The sequence below is a fragment of the Chiroxiphia lanceolata genome, chromosome 22 (assembly GCF_009829145.1).
Source record: "Chiroxiphia lanceolata isolate bChiLan1 chromosome 22, bChiLan1.pri, whole genome shotgun sequence".
In the NCBI taxonomy this organism is placed as follows: Eukaryota; Metazoa; Chordata; class Aves; order Passeriformes; family Pipridae; genus Chiroxiphia; species Chiroxiphia lanceolata.
Window position 1 is genome coordinate 6629087 of NC_045658.1, and position 21520 is coordinate 6650606.

Sequence of the window (21520 nt, forward strand, 5' to 3'; positions counted from 1 at the left end):
TCCTTGTACAGGCAATGAGTGCAGATCCAACCTGCAGAATTCCTGGCAGAATTCTGGGTTGTTTTCTGAGGGGAAAGCCCTCAGAAAGCAGGAACAAGGCAAGGCTGAGTAGGGCGTTCTGCACAGAGGGGTGGGGCTGGTTTTACTGCCGCTGTAGAAGGTAAATTAATTTATCTCTGTAAAAAAGTTTCCAGTAGCTTCCCCAAAGCAGCCCATCTGCCTTTATGAATAGAACTAAACTTACACTTAACTTTCAGACCAGGTGAACTTATTCCGAGCCTGAAATTTTGCAGTTTACCTGAAGACAGGGTAAAGAAATCAAAGGAGGGCTGCCAGCAGAATGTATGGCAATACTTCTGAAATTGTTCCATTCTTAAAACCTTTGCAGAAAGGTTACCTGGGACCACGTCATCAGCTGGGACAGTTGTGTCCTGCAGACATTGGCTGGCTGAAAGCCTTATTTTTCCTGATGAGGAGCTAACGAGGGCCAGATGTCAGGATAGACATAATTGGTTTTTAGTTAATGAATCCCTGATAATTCATCCCTACAAAACTGCATTGTGCACCAGCTTTTGTGTTTATCCTAGAAACTGCATCATCTCTAAGCAGAAATCCATCTTCAGAGTGGTTTTATGTGGCACCAGCCACACTGGAGTAGATGTTTCACAAATCTTACTTTGATCTTCCCTTTCAAACAACCAGGCATTGTTGTTCCTTGGCCTCAGCCTGAGAATCAACAATAAATGACAGCAGTAAAACTGAGTCTAGAAATTATCTCACTGTCTTTGTAGCAGAGGCTTTGTCTGCAGGCTTGCTTGTGTAACACTGCTCTGTTGCTGATTAGAAAAGTATTCATGGAAGAACTGACACAACAGGTTCATCACTTGGTTGTTGGAAGTGGGAAGGTGAAGACAAAGCCCCTTTGGGGATCTTTTCAGTTCTTGTAGCTTTTATTTACTTTTCTGTGTGCAAGTACAAAAGGGCTGAAGCACCAGCTGAAGAGGAGAGCTGATGGCACTGGCTGTTTGGGTTTTCCTTGTGAATAGCTTGCTGGATCTCTGGTAGGAAGTGGAGGTCAGGACTGAGCAGTGTAGGAAGGTGACAAATGTGCTCTGGTAAAAAAATGCATCAGATCAGGTTGCAGAAGTTTAATTTTCCTGTGCCTGTCAGAAAATCAGCCATTCAGTTTGGAGGGAGCAGTCGGGTATCAGTGCCATTCCCACAGGGATTTATCTCCCCTGTGGGTGTCACTGGTGGTGCTGTCACAACAATGCCCAGGCAGCAGTGACCCTTCTGTCCGTGCTGTGAGAGCTGAGTTTGCAGCTGGGGTGGCTCTGTCTGTGCCAGGTACCCTGTTATCCTGTCCATTGAGAACCACTGCAGCATCCTGCAGCAGAAGAAGATGGCTCAGTACCTTGTAGAAATCCTGGGAGACAAACTGGACCTGTCCTCTGTGCACAACGACGACTCCACAAAGCTCCCTTCGCCAGCAAGTCTTAAAGGAAAGATCCTGGTCAAGGTGAGCACCTGCTGCACTTGTGCTGTCCCTCCTTCTGTTTGTGGGGATGGTGATTCCTGCCTGGCTGTCCCTTACACCCCAACTGCAACCCTGCCACAAAAAGCAGTCCTTGAGAACTGGTACTTAAGGTTCTGAACAGATGTCTTCTCCATCAGTAAGAGCCTGGTTGTGTGCTTTGAATAATTTCTATTAATTTTTTTGAAAGGTGTGATAGCAAGAGCTGCATGAAAACCTGCCTGTGTGTGATGGTTTTATTTTGTAGGGCAAGAAACTTCCAGCCAACATCAGTGATGATGCAGAGGAAGGAGAAGTTTCTGATGAGGACAGTGCTGATGAGATTGATGATGACTGTAAACTAATGAATGGAGATGTAAGTTAAGCTGAATGTAAATGGTCATCAAGGTTTCCCATCCCAGTGAGAAGAAATCTTGTTTTCTGGAATGAGGATGTGGTCTATCTTTGGGGTTCATCACAAGTGTTTTGGGTTCTAAACCTTCATGGGGACTGATTGGACAAAAGCAGCAGTTCATGTGGTTATGTTCCAGGTCTGGAATTTTAAATAGTCATATCTCATGATTCTTCATTGCATCATGGTGTTCTATCCCTCAAATGCAAAAAAGAAACAAAGATATTCCACTTACAACTGTGGTCATTGTTACAGAGCATCCCTTTGCTTAATGCTGGGCTTAGCTGATTTTTACTGTAAAGAGGTGTTAAGAAGGGAGAATACTTTAATCTCTGCTTGCTTCAATCTCAAAATCCCTTGTTTCTTCATCCTTTTCAAAAGGGTTTTTTTTTGTTTGCTTGTTTTCTCCCTTTAATCTTCTGGCAAGTGCCATTGCACCTCACAGAAACAACATAAATACACAGCAAAACCATTTAATAACATAAACCAGATTGCCTTGGAGAGAGATTGCATTCTCAGTCCTCTCTCCCTCAGGCTGTTTCCTCATTTTGTATTATGGATTTGATCCTTTTCATCTCAAACTAGAAGAGAAACTTCTCCTTCACGACTTCTTTGAGAAGAAGACTGCCAAAGGAGAGAAATAATGGCTTTGTTTTTTTCAAGTTATTACATTTTAGCATATCACTTTTCAGTCATTTACAGCATTGTCTCTGTTGCTGCAAGGTTTACTGATGCTTCAAATCTGAGATTTTCTACACCTGGTTTGCTTTCCAAACCAGATTTTGAAGAGCTCAGGAAATCAGAGCTTGTTTCATGGCAAATGTAACTGGGAATTCTTAAGGCCCACTGAGAAAACACAATCTGTTACCCCTCAAAAGCACTGGGATTGGGAGTGGAAAAGAAAACTCTGGATTTCTATTTTTGTTTCCCCCACTTCCTCACATGGGCCATGATGTAACTATGAATTTTCCATGAAAAAAGGGGCTGATGGAACAGAGCAGAGATTTGACTCAATAGGTGCTACTGTATGTCAGTCCAGTGCAGTCTGGGGATCACCTCAGTAATAATTATTTCTGGGTTAGCACATGCCTGGTTTGGAACAGACATTACCTCTGAATAGCTCTGCTGAGGGTCAGTCTTGCTTTAATTAGAACTGTTTTAATTACTTTTTTTTAAATGACTTTTTTCATCACTACCTGGTTTAATGATTCTGTTCTGTCTGTAGGCATCTGCTAATAGGAAGAGAGTGGAGAATATAGCAAAGAAAAAGCTTGACTCACTGATAAAAGAATCCAAAATCCGTGACTGTGAAGATCCAAACAATTTTACAGTTTCCACTCTGCCATCATCAGGAAAGGCTGGGCTGAAATCCGAGAGTAAGAAGGTGAGCATGTTTTATTGTACTTGTGTTTATTAGTTTACTGAATCCATACATTATTGACTTCAGCTTCCTAGCTGAATTCCTGCAGTTGATAATGATGCCAGGTGAACATCACTGTCAGATACACAAACTTTTTTTTCTTGCTCACACAGCAACTGGAGCATGAAATGTACACGTGAAAGGACTTCTCAGCAGAAGGACTTTGATTTTCCATTATAAAAACTGCATATGAAAGTTGAGCTTTATTTTTTCCCTTGGCTGTCTATGTTCCCTGCATTTACATTTGTATCTTAATTTTATATTAATGCTAATTTGTAAAAATGCACCCGGCCCGCAGACTACACTTCATGAATCTGAGGCATTTTCATTTTAGGCTTTGTAATAAGCCACAAAAAGCTTAAGAAGATTGTTCCATGCAAATGAAAAGCAGTGGAGGTCTGCCAGTAATAAGCAGGTGTAATAACCAGGGATTAAAACTAAAATAAGGATGAGAACTAAAAATCAGCTTCCCAAAACATTCTATGGCTCGAGTTTTGTATGTAGTTTAAACATAATGATTTACAGGATCTCTCAGTTATTTTTGTAAGAGCCACTGCGGGACCTGGAGAGTCCTTTAGCCCAGTGCTGTGTGTGTTAAAATCGCCTCTCTGCTGGTGTTCAGCTGCCCTGCCTGCAGCACTCAGTCTGATCTGCTGTGTTCTTCTGCCTTTGCTGCTGCAGAGCAAATTGGAGGATGATGTGGAGCCTGGGGAGGATTTCAGCACCCACAAGAGGCACAGCCGCTCCCTGATGGGCAGCTTTTCCAAGCGCAAGGTGAGCCCTGCCCCAAGCACTGGTTTCTGCAAGGTGAGCTCTGCCCCAAACCCTGATCTCTGCAGGGTGAGCCCTGCCCCAAACCCTGATCTCTGAGCCCTGCCCCAAGCACTGATCTCTGCAGGGTGAGCCCTGCCCCAAACCCTGATCTCTGCAGGGTGAGCTCTGCCCCAAACCCTGATCTCTGCAGGGTGAGCTCTGCCCCAAACCCGGATCTCTGCAGGGTGAGCCCTGCCCCAAACCCTGATCTCTGCAGGGTGAGCCCTGCCCCAAGCACTGATTTCTGGGAGGTGAGCCCTGCCCCAAACCCTGATCTCTGAGCCCTGCCCCAAACCCTGATTTCTGCAGGGTGAGCCCTGCCCCAAGCACTGATCTCTGCAAGGTGAGCCCTGCCCCAAACCCTGATTTCTTGGAGGGGTTTTTTCTTTGCACACAATGGAGAGGAATGTCACTGCTGCACTGCTTGCAGCACCTGGCTCTCATGCTGCTCTCTGAGCACACAGGCTGGGGAACTGCTTAGCATGGTGCATAACACACAGTTCCAATTTCCATGAGGGTCTGAAAGCATCCACGGTCCAACTGAAAAAACCAGGAAAATTCAATTGGACCTAACTGAAAAAAAAACCCACAGAAATTCATTTGCATCTTTCATCTGAGGATTTGTGCTTCCTTCATAACGAATCTCAGACCTTGGGCTGAGTTGTCCCCATGTGCTGCAGTACCAAGTGTTACAAAAGCTGTCATTTTTCATTTTCTGTAAGTAACACACTCATTGGCATAACAAAGCAGAAATGTATCCAGCTGCTCAAACCTTGATCACACAGTTATGATATTACAGTTTTATTTCCCTCTGGCACAGAAAAAAGGAAGCAAATTGAAAAAAGCATCGAGTCTGGAAGAGGGTGAAGACGACTCGGATTCTCAAGGGAATTTAGCCAGGAGCTCTGTACACTACAGCAGGTTTGTTAACAAGTGATTGGACAGTTTTGTTTCTAAAAAAGATAACTTACATAATTGCACCACTAAATAGGTTTGCTTCAGGTCAAGATGCCAATTTGTTGGAGGCTGCAGGCATCTGGTGTATGGGTAGAGAAGAATCTGGTGTATGGGTAGACACAACACCATCAGAAGGATCTCTTGGTGCAGTTCAGACTAATTAGCAAAGCACAGTGGACCTTTTATGCATTTTGAGCTCTTAGTAGCTCATATATTTCTTTGCCCTGATTTATTTTAAAATACAAAAGATGACATTTATCCCTTAATTAGTGGGAAATTAATTAGTCTTATCTTTCTAGGATAAACCGGCAGAAGAAAACAATGAAGCTGTCCAGGGCCCTGTCTGACCTGGTGAAGTACACAAAGTCTGTTGGCATCCATGATGTTGAAAGTGAAAGTAGGTTGAACTAAAAGTCTGCTGAAAATAATTGCTACACAAAGAAATTGAAATGTTTTTACATATCTGCTTATTAAAAGAAGACTCCTTAATGAAGATTCAGGTCATTCAGCTTCATTTTCCCAACCATAACTGCTCCAATAAGCACAGCATTTTGCTGTGATACCAGGAAAGCACAGTTCCCTCTGAGTGACATGCACTCAAATGATGCCTGATGGTTAAAAGGAACAAGCCCCATGTAGTTTTGCAAGCTTTATCTGGATAATAAATAAATAAACAAGGAGATTAGCTCTAATCCCCTCCTCTCTCCCCTGCAGTCTCTTCCAGCTGGCAGGTCTCATCTTTCAGTGAAACCAAGGCCCACCAGATCCTGCAGCAGAAGCCAGCTCAGTACCTGCGCTTCAACCAGCACCAGCTGTCCCGCATCTACCCGTCCTCGTACCGCGTGGACTCCAGCAACTACAACCCCCAGCCCTTCTGGAACGCGGGCTGCCAGCTGGGTGAGCAGGGCACGGCTGGGGGGGTTCTGCCTGGGGGGGTGTTCCAACAGGAGCTCCAGAGCCACCTCTCAGAACGCTCAGAGTGCTCTGCTCGTCCCGCCTCACTGGCCGCTGGGTCCGCCCTGCTGCTGTCTCTGTTGTCCCCTGGATCCCCTCAAACACGTGTGCTACATCCAACTAGCTGTGTGATAAATGGAAACAAGTGAACTTCTCAGGTGCAGGAGGACCTCAGAGCTGAGCTCTTTTGGAGAGCTCCTCTCCCTGAAGATGTGCTATATGTCACGAGAGAATTCTTTTCCATAAGGCACTCGAGTTTTTGCATCTGAGAAGTCAAATCTGAATCTGAATTTATTTTTTTTTTAACAGTTGCACTGAACTATCAGTCAGAGGGGAGAATGCTGCAACTGAACCGGGCCAAATTTAGTGCCAATGGGAACTGTGGCTACGTCCTCAAACCAAACTGCATGTGTCAAGGTAAGGCAGACGAGCCAAAGCAGTGGATCACTCGCTGCAGGAGAAGATTGGGTGTGGGCCCTTGTTAGAATTTGTTTATAAATGCCTTTGTGATGCTAGAAGCAAATGAGCCAGAAGGTATCTGTAGCAGAAGTCATGTTGCACTTCTTTCTCTTTATGTGACTTCCCATTCTTACAGGTGTCTTTAATCCAAATTCTGAAGACCCACTGCCTGGTCAGTTGAAGAAACAGTTGGTTCTAAGAATTATCAGTGGTCAACAACTCCCCAAACCACGTGATTCCATGTTGGGAGACAGAGGAGAGGTACTAGACAATCGGTTCTTGTGTTGCATAAGGTTTATTTCCATATTGCCTGGGCTAAGGGTAAGGATTTCACCTCTGCAGTTATCTATCAGGAGTCACAGAACATGAGTAAATTGGGTCATTGCCATCCTTAGAAGTGAAGTTTTCTTCACTTCTAAGCAGTGGTTTGATGTTTTTCCTCCAACTGTCAACACAGTGTATCCAGGAGAAACAAAAACCAGAGAGAATCTTATCAACATCATGAACAATTACAGATGGCTCAGGACCAGTAATTACTGAGACAATAAAGTACAATGCCCACAATGTAAAAGCCACGTGTTTGAGTTTCATCTTTGTCACTCATTTTTTTCAATATTTGTTACGTTTTGTTTTTCAGATCATAGATCCATTTGTTGAAGTAGAAGTTATAGGCTTGCCTGTGGATTGCTTCAAAGAACAAACCAGAGTAGTTGATGACAATGGTAAGATTATCTGGGGTTTCATTTTTTTAATGGCTGAAACTTCCTCTTTCAGGCAAGTTTTGTCCATAAGGATTGGAGTAGATGGGGTTTGGTGCCTATTACGACAAAGCACTGACAATTAGATTTAAGCGTTTTTTATGTTGATTAGACTTGGATCTTGAATTGTTTGACTAAGTTGGTAAAATGTACTGAAGGTCTTGGTGTAAACCAAGTCATTTATCTTCTCACTGGGTATGAGAGAAGAGTGTTTTGAGCTTGCTGTGGTCAAAAGTAAGTCAGTTTGTCCAAACCCCTGCTGAAAGCAAGACCAAATTCCGATAAGATCCAGCTCTGTTCCTTGCAAATTGTTGTTGTGTCTCCTGCTGGGTCCAGGGGCAGTGCTGGGTTCTGCAAGAACACGATCAATCTTTTGGGAGAACTAGAATGGCACTGCACTTTGGGCATTCCTTAGGTAGGCAGCCTTCTCTCTTCTTGTTCTTGTGACCGAAATCCCTGAAAGCTGATCCTTCACTCCCAGGTTTTAACCCCATGTGGGAGGAGACGCTGGTGTTCACAGTGCACATGCCAGAGATTGCCCTGATCCGGTTCCTGGTGTGGGACCACGATCCCATCGGGCGGGATTTCATCGGGCAGAGGACAATAGCATTCAGCAGTATGATGCCAGGTAAGAGAGGGGGGGAAAATCCCAAATTAAAGAGCTGGGACTTTTATCCTGGGGTAGCTGAAGGTGCAAATGCTGGATTAAATTGTGTGTGTGTGTCTGCTGCAGAAGTTTCTAGTTAGAACAGGAGAGTGGAGTGAACAGGAGAGTGGAGTTTGGACCCTGAGTCCTCTGCCTTGGTCCACCACTGACTTACATGGGGATGAAGACTGAATCAATTAACTCCAGACTTTTGGGACTAGATTTTCAAAAATTCTCTTAAGCAGGGTGGCTAAACACTGTGGGCTCAGCAGGCTACCACAGAGCATCTTTATTGCAGTTACCTAATACTGCTTTTTCCTCCATTTCTTTGCACCAGTTTTTGAAAACTACCAGAGTTCTCATTGCTCTTATGACTATTAGTAACAGTTTAATACAGAACATATAGTTACCCATTCTAATGATGGGATCCATGTTATTAAATGCCATTTTCTGACAGTTTCCCATTTCTGTTTTCAGTCCAGTCTTATTTCATGTTAAAGCTTCTGTGTCTATTTTTCTTTCCTTCCAAAGTAAAGAAAAAAGTTTGTGTTTAAGATTTAAAGCAAACATCCAGTCTCAATAAACTGACCTTGGACGAAATGTTTACACTCTTAAAAATGGACTCTAAGTCCCCAGGAGAGAATGTGGTAAAGTTTAAATCATGGATTGACAGCAGCAATAACAGAGCCTGGATAAAACAGGACATGGGGGTTTTTTTATGAAATCAAAGGGGCAAGAAGAAACAGCAGTGAAGTTTGTCAGTGGTGTGACTCAGGTACCTGAGTGTGGCAAGGGGGTGCACAGCCTGGATGCTTCTTGTGAGGAGGGGCTGGAAAAAACCTGCTTGCCTTCTCCTGCTGTTTGCAAAAGGAGAGTCTCCAGGTGCTCCTCCTGCCCCCTGTTCCCACTCAGCTCTGCCCACTCTGTTCCAGGTTACAGACACGTGTACCTGGAAGGCATAGAAGAGGCTTCCATCTTTGTGCATGTGGCCATCAATGACATCTGTGGTAAGGTGAGTGCCTCTGGGAGGTGTGGCACAGCTTGGGCACCGGAGGGAGCTCATGGGGGTCTGTAGCACACTGGGGAAGCCCAGGGGGTGAAGCTCCAAGCCAACAGATTTGTTCACTCAGAGTAAACTTCATCTCTGTGCTTGACACGGTGAGACCCTTCTGAACATCCACGGAGATGAAGGAAAATCATGGGGAAGGTTCCACCAGAGATTCCTGCAGTGCCTTTTTGGGGAGGCCGTGGAGGAAGGTTATTTCCTTGCAGCACACACACATTTATCTAAACCAGTCTGGTTGTGGCCAGCCCTGGAGGTGCACCTTGCTGAGCCAAAGCTGCACACCTGAACCCTCAGTGCTTGGTGCCTGCAAAGCTTGTGCTAAAAAGGCTCTGCCTGATGCTTTCGCATTTTAAATTTAATTAAATTCTTCAGGGTTGTTTGCTTGCGTTTTTTTCCATAACAACACTTAAAATGCAGAGGAAAAGTGATCCTTGTAATAGTTGTTGGGCGTATTTACGCTCTTTGTCTGTTATTAAGAGTGTGTTTGCTTCACATGCAGGAAAAATACAACTCAGGGTTCCATATCTAAATTCCCATGAAGGTAAAGCCCTGACTTCAAATTTTTCCTAGGCCAGCTAAAAACGAGAGAGCTTCTGTGCTCGCAGAGCACTGCATTTAGTGCCTTCTGTGGTATCAAAGTCAATGAAATTCAGGCAACAAAGCATCTTGCAGAGCCTTGAGCAGCCCAAACCGAGCTGACCCCGCAGCACAGCCCGAGCTCCCCGCGGTACCGAGGTGCAATTCCAGCACCGAGACTGCAGGAGGAGGCATCCAACAGGCTGGGAATGCCCAGCTCCTCCTCGGGACGGGCGTTAGAGCGGTTCTTAAAAAGGAGAACAGCTTTCTGAGCTGCCAAATTTCAATCCCCGGTTAGTTAACTGCAGCTGCCAAGTCACTGCTCGTGACAGCAGCGTTGGATGGAAGGGGCAATGCTCATAATCTTTGTGAATGTTTTAAGTGTTTTCAAGTCAAATCTTCTTTGGCAATATTGCAAGGCATTCTCTCTCCTTTTATCCTGACTTTGCTGAGCCTTTCATAATTATTTGCTCTGAGTGGCTTCTTCGTGAGCCACTGGCTGGTGATAAAGTTTGCAGTAGTGTGACCTGCCCATTTAAACTTGGGCAGCTATTTTGAGGACATAGGATTTTCTTGGTAGTGTTTAAACAACCAAAAGGCCCTTGTGTGTCACGGTGTCTCCTCCCTGTCCTTACCCATTACCCTCCAAACTACTGCACTGATCTGTTTTTCCAATTGCTTTACTCCCCTTTCATGTTCTGTTAGACATCCCTTATTGCTTCTCATTATCACTGCAGTCTCTTTGGGTTGGCTGGTTTTAAGAACCTGGTCCTTTGCACTGACATAATTAAAATATAGAGATTTGGAAGGAAAGCTGGTATATAGTTGTGTTTTTTTAATTTATAATTTTTAATAAAAACTACTGAAAATGTGGGACAAACATTACACAGCCCTTTCTGCTTTGGTCTCTCTCAGTCACTTTCTGCTTTGATTTTTGGTTAACAGAGTTCTGTCAAAACTAGAATTATTTCTTTGTTTCCCCTCTCTTAATTATGGGCCAGTTAAAAATCAGCCCAGTTATCAGCCTGGTTTTACCCCTCCTTTATTAATCCAGAGACTCTAATGCAAACAGTAACCTTTTGGGGCGTTTTTATAAATGGAGATATTCCACCAGCTCAGAAGCTTGATATTACTAAAGCAGAGTCTTCAGTTTTTTCTCACCTTCACTTGTGTGTAACTGGAATCTCTTCCAAGATTGCTCTGTTTCCTGCAGAGGCTTTTCTCTGTTTCTGTCTCTTCTGTGGTCTGTTCATGTATTGCAGAATTTTGGTGGTTTTCTAGGTGTGCCTATCTCTGAGATCCTCCCTCACTGTTATTTTGCCTTTGCTCTGTCTGTTTGTGATTTCAGTGGGCTTCTCTATGTCAAAAAAGTCTCCTTTTAGAAGCAGAGCGTTTTTAGACGCCTCGAAGGTACCCCCTCCTGTCCGGGGAGGTGCAGTGACACCACCACACACCTGCATGCCTTAATTGGTAGCTTCATTAGCATCGATGTTCCTTATTAGCATTTTCAAGCTCTCCAACCCGCGGAACATGAGTTGTGACATTTGACTTGGTCAGTTCTGTTGGGTCCTTGGCAGCCAGAGAGCCCTCCCTGTGTGAGGCAGATCCAGGATAAAAGTCCCTCCATCCCTCTCTCATTTGTCTGAGTGTCTCCCTCTCCTGCCTTTTCTCTCGAGTGCAACAACTCAAACCCCCCCTTTCCCATGGAAAAGAACATTAACACTGAACGTTTCTAAATTGTGGAAAAGCCTCTTGTGCTGGTTTTCAAGTCTCCTGTGGAGAATGACACAGCCCTGCAGCAGCTGGGCTGGAAGCTGCAAGCACAGTGTCCTGGATCTCCCTCACAACTGCTCTCTTTTTGGTTTTTTCCTTAGTTTAAAACTTTTTTCCCCTAAGTTAACCGAATTTGCCTTTGGATTCTTGAATCACTGCACTGATTCAAGCAATAGTGTCCAGCTTAACAAAGCTGCACCAAACAAGCCAGAATGAACCTGGGGCCCTGCACTGCGTGTCACCCATTCCATCAGTGCTTTCCTTTTCTTTTTGGTGAATATTATTTGTGTGTGTGCTTGTGTGACAATTTTTTCTGGGTTTTGCAAATATTGTCTGATTTTTATAGCAAAAATTCATGTACTTGCCAACTTGTCTCACAGTAAGCACAGTAATCCAAGCAGACTGTTCAATAACCTGGCTCTCACAGAAGGTTTCCCAATATTTAAATTACAATTTCTTTGCCTTGTATGGGAAAAATCAATCCCAACCTTCTTTATCTTATCCTGAGGGCCATTATAGGTCTCTTTTTAATCACGTGCTACTCACACTGGAGATTGGCACGTGGTAACTAAACTTCAGTCAATTGTAAAAGTAATATTGTGAATGCTCTCACTGGGCCGGGTGTCAGCAAACAAACCTCGATGCCACATGGCAGGTAGGGCAGGACATGGGGGGATAAAAGCAGCTTTTAGCCCGGGCTCTCTGCACAGGGCAGCCAGTGCCTGTCCATTAAGTCCTGCAAGGCAGAATTGGAAATGCAGGAACATGCACTCAAATATTTATTTGGGGGTGAGAGACCATTGTAATTTAAACGAGACATTTCTGTGCCATTGTTTGGCACCGCAGAAATGTGACCTCACACGACATCCCCGGGCACACACTGAACTGGCAGGGGTGCCAGCGGGGCCGGGGTGCTGAGCAGGTCCTGCCACGGGGCTCTGACAGTGCCTCTCAATCCCTGGCTGATGCACCCGGGGTTATCCAGCTGCTAAAGAGAGTCGGATCTAACCGGGCAACAAAGAGAGCAGAGGAGGAGCAGGTTAGCAGGGAAATACCTTTGTCTGCTGTGAGGGATTTGTGTGTTCGAGGCTGTGCCTGCAGAGCTCCCAACACTGCTCCCAACATTGACCTCTCGCTGTAAAAGTTGGCAAGTGCACCTGGAATGCTCACAGGAATGCTGACACTGCTCCACTGACATGTCAATCACCTGTATGATGGTGGGAGATTCATGATGGTGAATTTGTATGTTTAGTGCTTTAATAAGTACTGAAGAATATGAAGAACTGTATTGTTACACTGACTAACTTCCCTTGTTTATGGTGTGTTTCCTCAGTGATGAAAACATACTCGAGTGTCTTTGGATAAGTGTTGTATGGTAGGAAATTACCACAGAAATTGAAATATTTGGTGATCATTTGCCTGCATATAGTTAGCTGCTCTTCATGATAGTGCTCAATTCAATTGAAGGGTAAATCTCCTTTAGACTGAAAAAATATTCTATATTATGGCCAGTGTTTATTTCCCAGCAGTTCCTAGAGAATTCATTTCCAGCTTGTAATTTAAATGCATATGTTTTGGGTGAAACTGAGAAACTCTTCAGCTTTCAGAATGAGATCCTTGTAGACAGAAGTAATTCCTTTTTTATTGCTTTGTCTTTTCAATATCTCTCATGTTTATGCAGATGTTGCAAGTAGCTACATGCTAGTAAGGGAACGATGGCAAATACAGAGATAAGTGTGGTTGGAAAATGTTATCTAAAAACATAACTGCCAAAAAAAAAAGAGATGCGATGTTTTGCAAAGCTGGTGTTAGTGATTTTTTCCGTTTTCAGTCCCTGTCCTATTTCTGGTTTAGTTCTCATGCTGATGGCAGGAATATGGCAGGAGACTCTCTGTGTGGATGATGGTTTGTTCATGAGCTCCAGTGCCCAAGGGCAGAGAGTTGTGTTAGCGCGAAGGACTCTATATCAGTCCCTCTGTATTTGTCTTGCAGGCCAAACCAGCTCTAGGTCTAAAAGGGCTGTTTCTCAGAAGTCCAAAGCAGGCCTCTCTGGACAGTCATGCTGCTGGGCAGCTGCACCGCAGACCTTCCTTTAGCAGCCACCTGCTGCGGCGCACGGCCAGCGCCCCCACCAAGAGCCAGAAGAAGAACAAGAAGGGCTTCCCCGAGATCGCTTTTGACACCAAGGACACCGGCTGGGACGGGGCCGGGGAGGACCGGGAAGGGGACGCCGCCTCCCAGCCCCGCTTTGTGCAAGAGCCAGAAAGTGCTTCTCCATCCCCAGCTCCCCGAGACGGTGCCGGCGGGGAGGCGCCCGGCCAGGGGGGGAAAGGTAAGGCCCAAGGGTCTGGCAAGGGCCAGAGCCAGAGCTGTGCCCGGGCTGCCCTCAGCGAGCCCCTGCCCCGGGCGCGGCGGGTGCGGCCGCAGGAGCCCCCGGGCGAGAAGCAGAGCGTGTTCGCCCGCTGCGCCATCAACAGCTCGGGCAGGATCGGCGTGGCCACCAACTGCATGAGGTGCATGATCGGCTCCAGGGACGGCCCCGACCTGGAGGGCCCGTGGGCAGAGCCCTCTGCCAGGCCCGCTGCCCACGGGCAGGGTGGCAGTGCCGCTGCAGAGGAGAGGGTCGAGCTCAGGACCTGGGTGGTGAGAGCCCAGCCCAGGCCCCAGGCAGACCTGCAGCCCCGCGGCAGCCCCGGCCCTGCCGACGACCCCGCCGGCAGCACCCAGCCTCTGGTGACCCCAGGGAAGAGGAGTGTTGACTCTAAATGTCACGGAATTAAGGCTCACTCCCGGCAGCGCTGGCAGGGCCAGTCAGGTGGCAAGTATGGAAGCACTGTCAACCTGGTTGCAGCCAGCAATGGCTCTATATCCTCCAACTCCAGCAGTCTAGAAAGCCTTGGAAGCCCAGAATTCCCCAGGCACTGGTCTGAACCTTCTCGAAGGCAAGTGGGCACCCTACAGAGGGAAATGAACGCCTTGTTCGTTCAAAAGTTGGAGGAAATTCGAAGTAAATCCCCTATATTCTTTACTGGTAAGACCAGATTTTCTTCACCCTTCCCCACTGTAGATCACGTCGTCGTCTCAGCTTCTGCATTAGCATCTTTACTTAGAGGCTCCTCTGTGTTGTTTGGCTGTCAAGAGCTCTTTTTTTTTTATTTTTTTAATTTTGGCAATGACAGAAAAAAAAAATCTGCATAAATATTTTTCTTTTATTTTTTGTAGACATGTCTGGTCTAGATCAGTCCTTTCCATGCCTAGTGAACCATCTGCAGTAGTAACACTGTCAGTAGTCCATGAGTGTTTGGGTTGTCTGTTCAGGGTTTTTTGTTTCCTTGCTTTTCTTAGTGAATGTGGTATGATACTAAGTCAATTTTAAGATCCAAACCAGAGCATTGAGTGAGATTGAATATGGGAAACCCATATCAGCAAACAATATTTCCACTGTCAGTCTTTGTGTTTCACTGGGGGATGACCACACCAGGAATGAGATGTAACCTGTTCCTTCCTCAAAGAACTTGCAGAAGTACTGCCATGAATTCAGGGACTCCTGGATGGAATTCCCTGCTCTGGGTTATTCAGGAGATCCCATTTAATAAGCACAGCAGCCCATTCTGATCCTAGATGTGTAAATTCCCAGCATACAAACATTTATGGATTCACTCAGTGCTCCACAGGTGCTCTGCCCGTGACCTGAGGGCACAGTTGCACAGCACAAAGCAGAGTGTGAGCTGATGTTCCCTGACATCAGCCAGCCTGGGCCACTCTTGGCATCTCCCATTGCAAAGCAAAATGTGTCCAGTTAGGGCAAAGCTGCTAAAACTGCCCCGTTCGATAGTTGTTTCAAGGCAGAAATAGGTCTGTGGTCACTGGGACCGTGAACTGTGTGTTTGTAAAGATGGAAAATGGAGCAGAGACTATCAAAATATGAATTGGAAAATGGCTTTTTTTTCTCCTGATTTGGCAGGAAGGAGAGAGAAGGGAAGAGATTTTGACAGGAGTTTTCTGTTTCATAGAATTGTAAAGAGGAAGTAAAGAAATGGAGCTTTTGGCTGTGACTCTGAGAGCTTCTCTTCAAATCCCTCCCCCTTGTCCTTAATTGTCCAAGGAATTTGGGCACTGATGGTTCCATTTTCAGGAACAGGGAAGTGACTTTGGTGTTTCTTAAGATGTAATTCTTCTCTTAGTAACAGATTCTGAGTGGGCTTCTTTGAAAACCCCATCCAGAAATTTAAGATATTTTATTTGTTTGATCAGTTCAGTCTGGTTGGGTGTCCACAATTTTTCTTCTGGTTTTTTTTATAGCTTTTTTTTTTTAGTGTATTTTTCCATTATCTGCTCTGAGCTTTTAGGAAAATACCAGGACAATGGGAGGGGAGATGTTTGCCGCTTCCCGTGACTTGCACTTAATCCAAAGCAGCAGAGCTCTTTCTGTGCCTAAATTATTGGCATCAGGCTTTTCACAGGCTCTGAGTGGTGTGACATATGAAACCATTTCCCATTATCAGTGCCAGCTCCCCCGCCAGCCCCCCGAGCCACTAAACAAATATTGTGATATGCTTGAAATTTGATTAAATCCATCTGACTTCCCAAGCATGGAATCAGCAAACCCTCCAAATGGTGAAATGGTGCCTTGGCCTGGGTGCTGCTGGTGCAGTGACAACCCCTCTGTTCACACAAACAGCTCCCTTCCCATCCTGCAAGGCCGTGCCTTGGGCCAGGAAACCAAGGAAACAGCCCCTGGAGCGGGGTTGCACTTCGGAATCAACATTCTGCTGCTGGGAAGTGCCCCCAGGACAGGACAGGAAACTCGAGTCTCTCCTTCTGCCTTTATGGCACAGCATTCCATTTTCCAGGGTTTTGCCTTCCAAGTGTGCCTCAGTCTGTGCTGGATGGGGAAAAGGGGGCTCATTAGTCTGATCAGCTCTGGGCTTTTCCTCACACTCCTCCAGATACTGGGAATCTGGGAATGTTGAATTTTGCTTATGGGCACGTGTTCCTTCTTCCCTTCTGACACTCCCACCTGATGCCATACAGGGGACAGTCTTTTCCTGTCACTGAGCTTCTGGTCGCTGTGCCGGGCTGGAAATCCTGGTGCTGAAGGAGAGGCAGGGATTTCCTGGGCATTTTTTTGGTAGTGCAGGTGATTGTTTTTCCAAAGCAATTGGAGAGGGCTTTGTAGAAGAGGAGATCAGGTTCGTCTGAGCAACCTGCTCTGGTGGAAGGTGTCCTTGCCTGTGTCAGGGGGGCTGAAACTAGATGGTTTCTGAGGTCCCTTCCAAGCCAAACCATTCTGTGATTCCATGACTCCATTCCCCAGTCCAGTGAAGTGCATTTCTTCAACACTAACAAAAATTGTTTGTCTTCTTCTAAGACAAAATGATGGACTTAATACTGTCCATTTATGGATTCCATTGAGTGCTCTGGTTGGTCAGAAATTCTTAGGATCCTACAGACATGTGTGAATATTCCTGTGTGTCTCCTTTCCCTCCCTCAGCACTAATTTATCCTGTTATCTGCACCTGCCTTCCCTACATTAACTGGATTTTTCCTCTGTTCTGTCCTATTATTCGACATGCACACTCTCTCTCTCTAGTTAAGAACTGAAAGGACAAGCAAGTCAAAGGTAACTGTCTGCTGAGTGTCCCTGGTTCGAGCCCCTTGTTGCCTGTTTTCCTGGTTTGTGTTTGTTCCCTGCCCTGTAACTCCCTGCTCCTGTGTTCCTGAGGTGTTGTCTGGCTCCGTGGTGCTTTGTGAGCTCTGGAATGCATGGCTGCCCCGTGGTTTGGAGGTGTGGGAAGTGGTGTGTTTGGCATGGTTGCTTTGGCCCTTAGGGTACAGCCCATAAATATTGCAGGGGGATGGAGCATTTCCTCCAGGGAATTGGTGGCTGCAGTGATTCCTCAGGGCTGTACTGTCAGCCTGCTGTTCGTGAACCCTCTGTCTGTAGAGCTTTTGAAAAAGGAGTTGCCAAGTTTTTTTTTAGGAGAACAAAGTCTGTTTAAAGTTTTTGGTTTGTTTTTAAAAGTCCCATTGCCAACATTCCACTGTGTCATCCGGGTCATTTGTAATCTGCTCCACGAGTCCTGTGCTGCTTCTCTTCCTGAGTAATTGGTCATTGGGATCGTGTCTGGTGGTTGGGCACTGGTGTTCTGATTGTTGTCCATGGGCTGGTTGGGATCTGATACACTGACCTCTGTGAGAACTGGAAGGAAGGGAAAGAGCCGTTCAAGTGGTGCTGGATAGTGGAGGAAGGAAACTTAGTTTACAAAAGGGGACACAGAGGACACAAGTTGCTGGGTACTGTTGTTGTTTGATAAGAAAACCAGAACAGTCATATGGTGCTGCTGTGCATGGACTGAGATTCCTGAAACAACAGGGCTTTGGGCAGCTAAAACCGAATGATCAAAGATTTTTGCTGCCTTTAGCCTGGCGTTTGAATTCATAAGTTATTTTGAGAATCATGATTAATATACACAATTACTACCTTGAAAACAAAATGACAGCGCAGAAAAAATAAACCTGAGCATGAACTGTGATTTGTGAGAGGTAATTAACCCCTGTATCTCTGTTTCTTTCTTTTTCCTCTCTTTCCATGCTTCCCAAGCAGACGTCTGCCGTTTCTCCATGCAGAGGTCAGTCACTTCTTTGTGCAGCCTAGAAACCATCACAGAGGAGCCAGTTCTTGCCAATGAAACCCATCACTGCAGCCTTGTCTTCCCTCTGCCCGTTACTCCTTACAGTGACTCTGAAGAAGGGTCTGTGTCTGACCATTCCACCGAGGCTCGATCAGAAGGAAGCAGCACATCCAACCAGCCTCAGGAATCTCCACTCACCAGAGAACAAAGGACAAACCTGGCTGCAGAAGACCAAGTGCAGGTTGTCCCAAGAGCAGCTGACACAAGTTTAGTAGCCCAGGAAGATGAGAGGACTAGCATGGCAGGACGTGTCTCAGAAGAAAGTGGCTGGACACGGGTGTGCAGTAAAGCTGAAGGTCAGTGTGGGTTGGCAGCACGTCCCCAGGAAGCCAGGCTGGCAGTGGCAGCAGATCACAGTGCTGGCCAACCTGCTGGAAACTACCAGGGGGAAAACCACCAACCAGGGCAGGTATTAACGGACAGGAAAAGCACCTCTGAGTCCACAGGGCAACAACTGGGGGCAGCGGCTGTTCTACCACAGCAGAGCAATGGCACGAACAGCACACAGGCAGACACTCCCCAGAGGGGCCGGGCTGCACAGGCTCTGCCTGTCCCTGTTCCTCAGCTGAGCTCTTCCATGACAGCCAGGAGGGCCAGGAGCGCCGGCCCGAAGGCGTCAGAGCCCTCAGGGCCGGCCCAGCCTGCGGGCAGCCCGTCCCCAGCAGCAGAGGTGTACTGCGATGCCACCCTCAACGACCGCATCTGGAGCAAGCTGGACGGCAGCAGCCACCGGGACAGCCTGTCCTCGTCCTCCAGCATGTCCTCCAACGACACCGTCATCGACCTGTCCCTCCCCAACCTGGCCCGCAAGAGCCTCCCCGACCTCGGCCTCCGCCAGGACCCCCTGGAGCCCTTGGCCCTCAGGAGGGGGCTGCGCCCACGCTCGGCCACCTCCTGCAGCCACGAGATGCCCATGGTGAGCAAGAGCAAGTCCAACCCCAACCTGAGGTCCGGGCAGCTGCCGGCAGATGAACTGTGCCCTCGGCCTCTGGCCAGGAGCCCTCAGGACGCCTTCTCGTCCATCCCCAGAAGGCACACCTGGAGCAGGCTGTACATGGAGAGCCTCAGACAGTCTTCTAACAGATCCAAAGCACGTGATACGGTTGGGAACAACCAGGCAAAATCCAAGAGCCTGGGAGACCTCACCTCGGATGACATAGTGTGCACTTTTGAGAGCAAGTACCGCAGCATCAGCAGGAGCTTCGTCACGCGCTCCATGCGGGAGCAGCGCCGCTCCTCGGGCCTGAGGGCCCCCGCCAGATCCCGGGACGAGCTGACGGAGCAGCTGAGGAAGCTGACAGCCTTCCAGCAGGAGAACGACATCACGTCCCCCATCAGCGTGGAGCCCAGCGAGTCGGAGGAGGAGGGGGAGAGCGTGGGGCTGCTGCGCCGCTCGTCCTCGCGCAGCCAGAGCCGCGTGCGCTACATCGCCAACAGGGCCCGGCAGGCCCAGGAGAGGCAGCGGCTGCAGGGGCTGGGGCAGCTCGGGGGGAGCCCCATCGAGGAGAGGGGCAACCCCGAGGGGGCCTGCAGCGTGGCCAGGGCTGTGTGCATGGACGTGGCTGCTCCCCCCGTGCTCCCGGCCCAGCCCAAGGCCCAGCCCGACTGCAGCGCGGACACCGAGGTGTTCTTCATGCTCAAACTGTGACCCGGGGGCACCCAGCAAGGCAATGTTTACACTCCTGTCACAGCAGAACACAGCCCCGAGGGGCACAGAGCAGCCTCCCATGGCCCAGTGCTTCCTGGCCTTCCCTCGCCTCCAAGGGTGCTTAATATCAGGACTCCAAAAGAATAGATGAGTATTCTTTTTTTAATTACACCTTTGCCAGCCTCCAGTTTGGCCTCCTTTGCGTGTGACCACTTCTTGCATCTGCAGTTTGCTCTGTGCAAATCTCCTGGTCTTTACTAATTTCAGTAATTCTTCTTACAATGGGTAACCTTGATGTTTAATAGCTCGATGTGATGCTAACGACAGCTAAGGTAAATTTTGGTCTTACAAACTGTGGATCCATGAAAGGAGGCTGGACTTCAAATCATGTTCCCTGTTCTATTTTCTGGAAGAGTCTGAGGCCTCTGAGGGTGTCTTCTCTGGAAAATAGTCAGAATTGCAGTGGAATTAATAATGTAGTAGATAAAGTCCGTCTTCCACCATGGACCTGCTTATTTCAGTGAAAATCCATATTTTCTCTTTGAAGAAGAGCTCTCTTGTTCCAAAGCAATGCTTTTTTAAACCCAGCTTGTTTATATATATAAATATATATATATATATATATATAGATCTGTATGTCTGCACATGTGTGGGCACATGCACACCCTGAACCTGAACTGTGGCTGGTCTTTGTCCCAAGGCATCATCTGAGGGAATGAGACAGGAGAGAGAAGGGAATGGGGAAAACTAGACAGGAAATACCTTCTGCCTGGACTTCAGGCATGGCTGAGGAGCATGCTGGTCTCCTCTTGGAACAGCACTGTCCCTTCTGATGGTATTTTACCAATGCTGCTGTACATAGCACTTTTGGGATAAATTTTACTATTTCTGTATTGCACTGCCATGCAAAATTTTCAATGATATGTTTAAAAAAGAGAGATATTTAATTTTTTTAGATGGACATATTTAGAATTAAATAACAGCCTAAACAGAGTAATAATTTTCCCTCCCCACTTTTTTTTACTTCTTATTTTTAATGTTGTCGTGTCCCCCCCCCCAATTACGATGTCATTTATTACAGATGTACATTTTATCAGTAATGGAGAGCAGTGTTTACTGAGATGCATTTAAAGAGAAACAGAGGTTTAATTTTATTTCAGGCTGCATAGAGTCCCTATTATTGAGAGGATATTTTACCTTTGTAATGATTCTTTTGCGTATATTGCAAAATCTAAAGATTTGTTTGTAAACCCACCCTTACACTACTAAAATAAACATATTTAACCTTCCAGCTGTTGACTCCTTAGCTGTAACCAAACACTGCGGTTTGTGATACACAAACACGGTTAATTTCACCTGCTTTGTTTGAAAACTTCCTCTGTGGTTGACATTTCGTTTCCCTCTTTTTCAGAGCGGTAGCCAGTTCAGACCCAGCTCAGGTTTTCTCAGGTCCAGCAGAACATGTGCAAGTCTTGGCAGGGACTGACCTCCTGTTGTGTGAGCCTGGCTGGGAGGAGGGAGATTCCAGGGGAGCTCTGTAATTAGCAGCCAAACAGAGAGAATCCAAGGAGCCAAAGGATTCTCTGACAGCTGTGCCAGTGGCACTGGTGGCCCCGTTGCATCACTGAGGAGCTTTGAAGTCTGGCTGGAAATGCTGCAGCCAAGTTTTGCTCTTCACTTGTCTCACTCAGAGCTCACTTCTGTTCCTGTCGCAGCAAAGTGCACAGTGCTGGCTGTTCCTCAGCTCACACTCCCCCTGGGAGGGCTGTCACTTCCCTGGGGGCTGAGAGGAGTTCTTGGCTCTAATTTTAGTATCATTTGACACTTCCA

General features: G+C 46.8%; 1 protein-coding gene across 8 annotated transcripts in view; it reads left to right on the plus strand.

Annotated features, from left to right (window-relative positions):
* Positions 1–20979, plus strand: part of PLCH2 (phospholipase C eta 2) — a 71532-nt gene extending 50553 nt beyond the window's left edge. For 5 of the 8 annotated variants that reach the window (XM_032708873.1, XM_032708874.1, XM_032708872.1 and 2 more), the window contains 14 exons: positions 1348–1519; positions 1782–1889; positions 3151–3309; positions 4027–4119; positions 4979–5079; positions 5415–5512; positions 5830–6012; positions 6379–6486; positions 6665–6789; positions 7166–7250; positions 7768–7914; positions 8865–8944; positions 13340–14378; positions 17955–20979. In XM_032708873.1, coding sequence (XP_032564764.1) covers positions 1348–1519; positions 1782–1889; positions 3151–3309; positions 4027–4119; positions 4979–5079; positions 5415–5512; positions 5830–6012; positions 6379–6486; positions 6665–6789; positions 7166–7250; positions 7768–7914; positions 8865–8944; positions 13340–14378; positions 17955–19690 — 4234 coding nt within the window. In that variant the 3' untranslated portion in view covers positions 19691–20979. Of the gene's footprint in view, positions 1–1347; positions 1520–1781; positions 1890–3150; positions 3310–4026; positions 4120–4978; positions 5080–5414; positions 5513–5829; positions 6013–6378; positions 6487–6664; positions 6790–7165; positions 7251–7767; positions 7915–8864; positions 8945–13339; positions 14379–17951 lie in introns of all 8 variants that reach the window. The other 3 variants (XM_032708879.1, XM_032708878.1, XM_032708877.1) reach the window with 2 other exon arrangements.
* Positions 20980–21520: the final 541 nt, after the last annotated feature.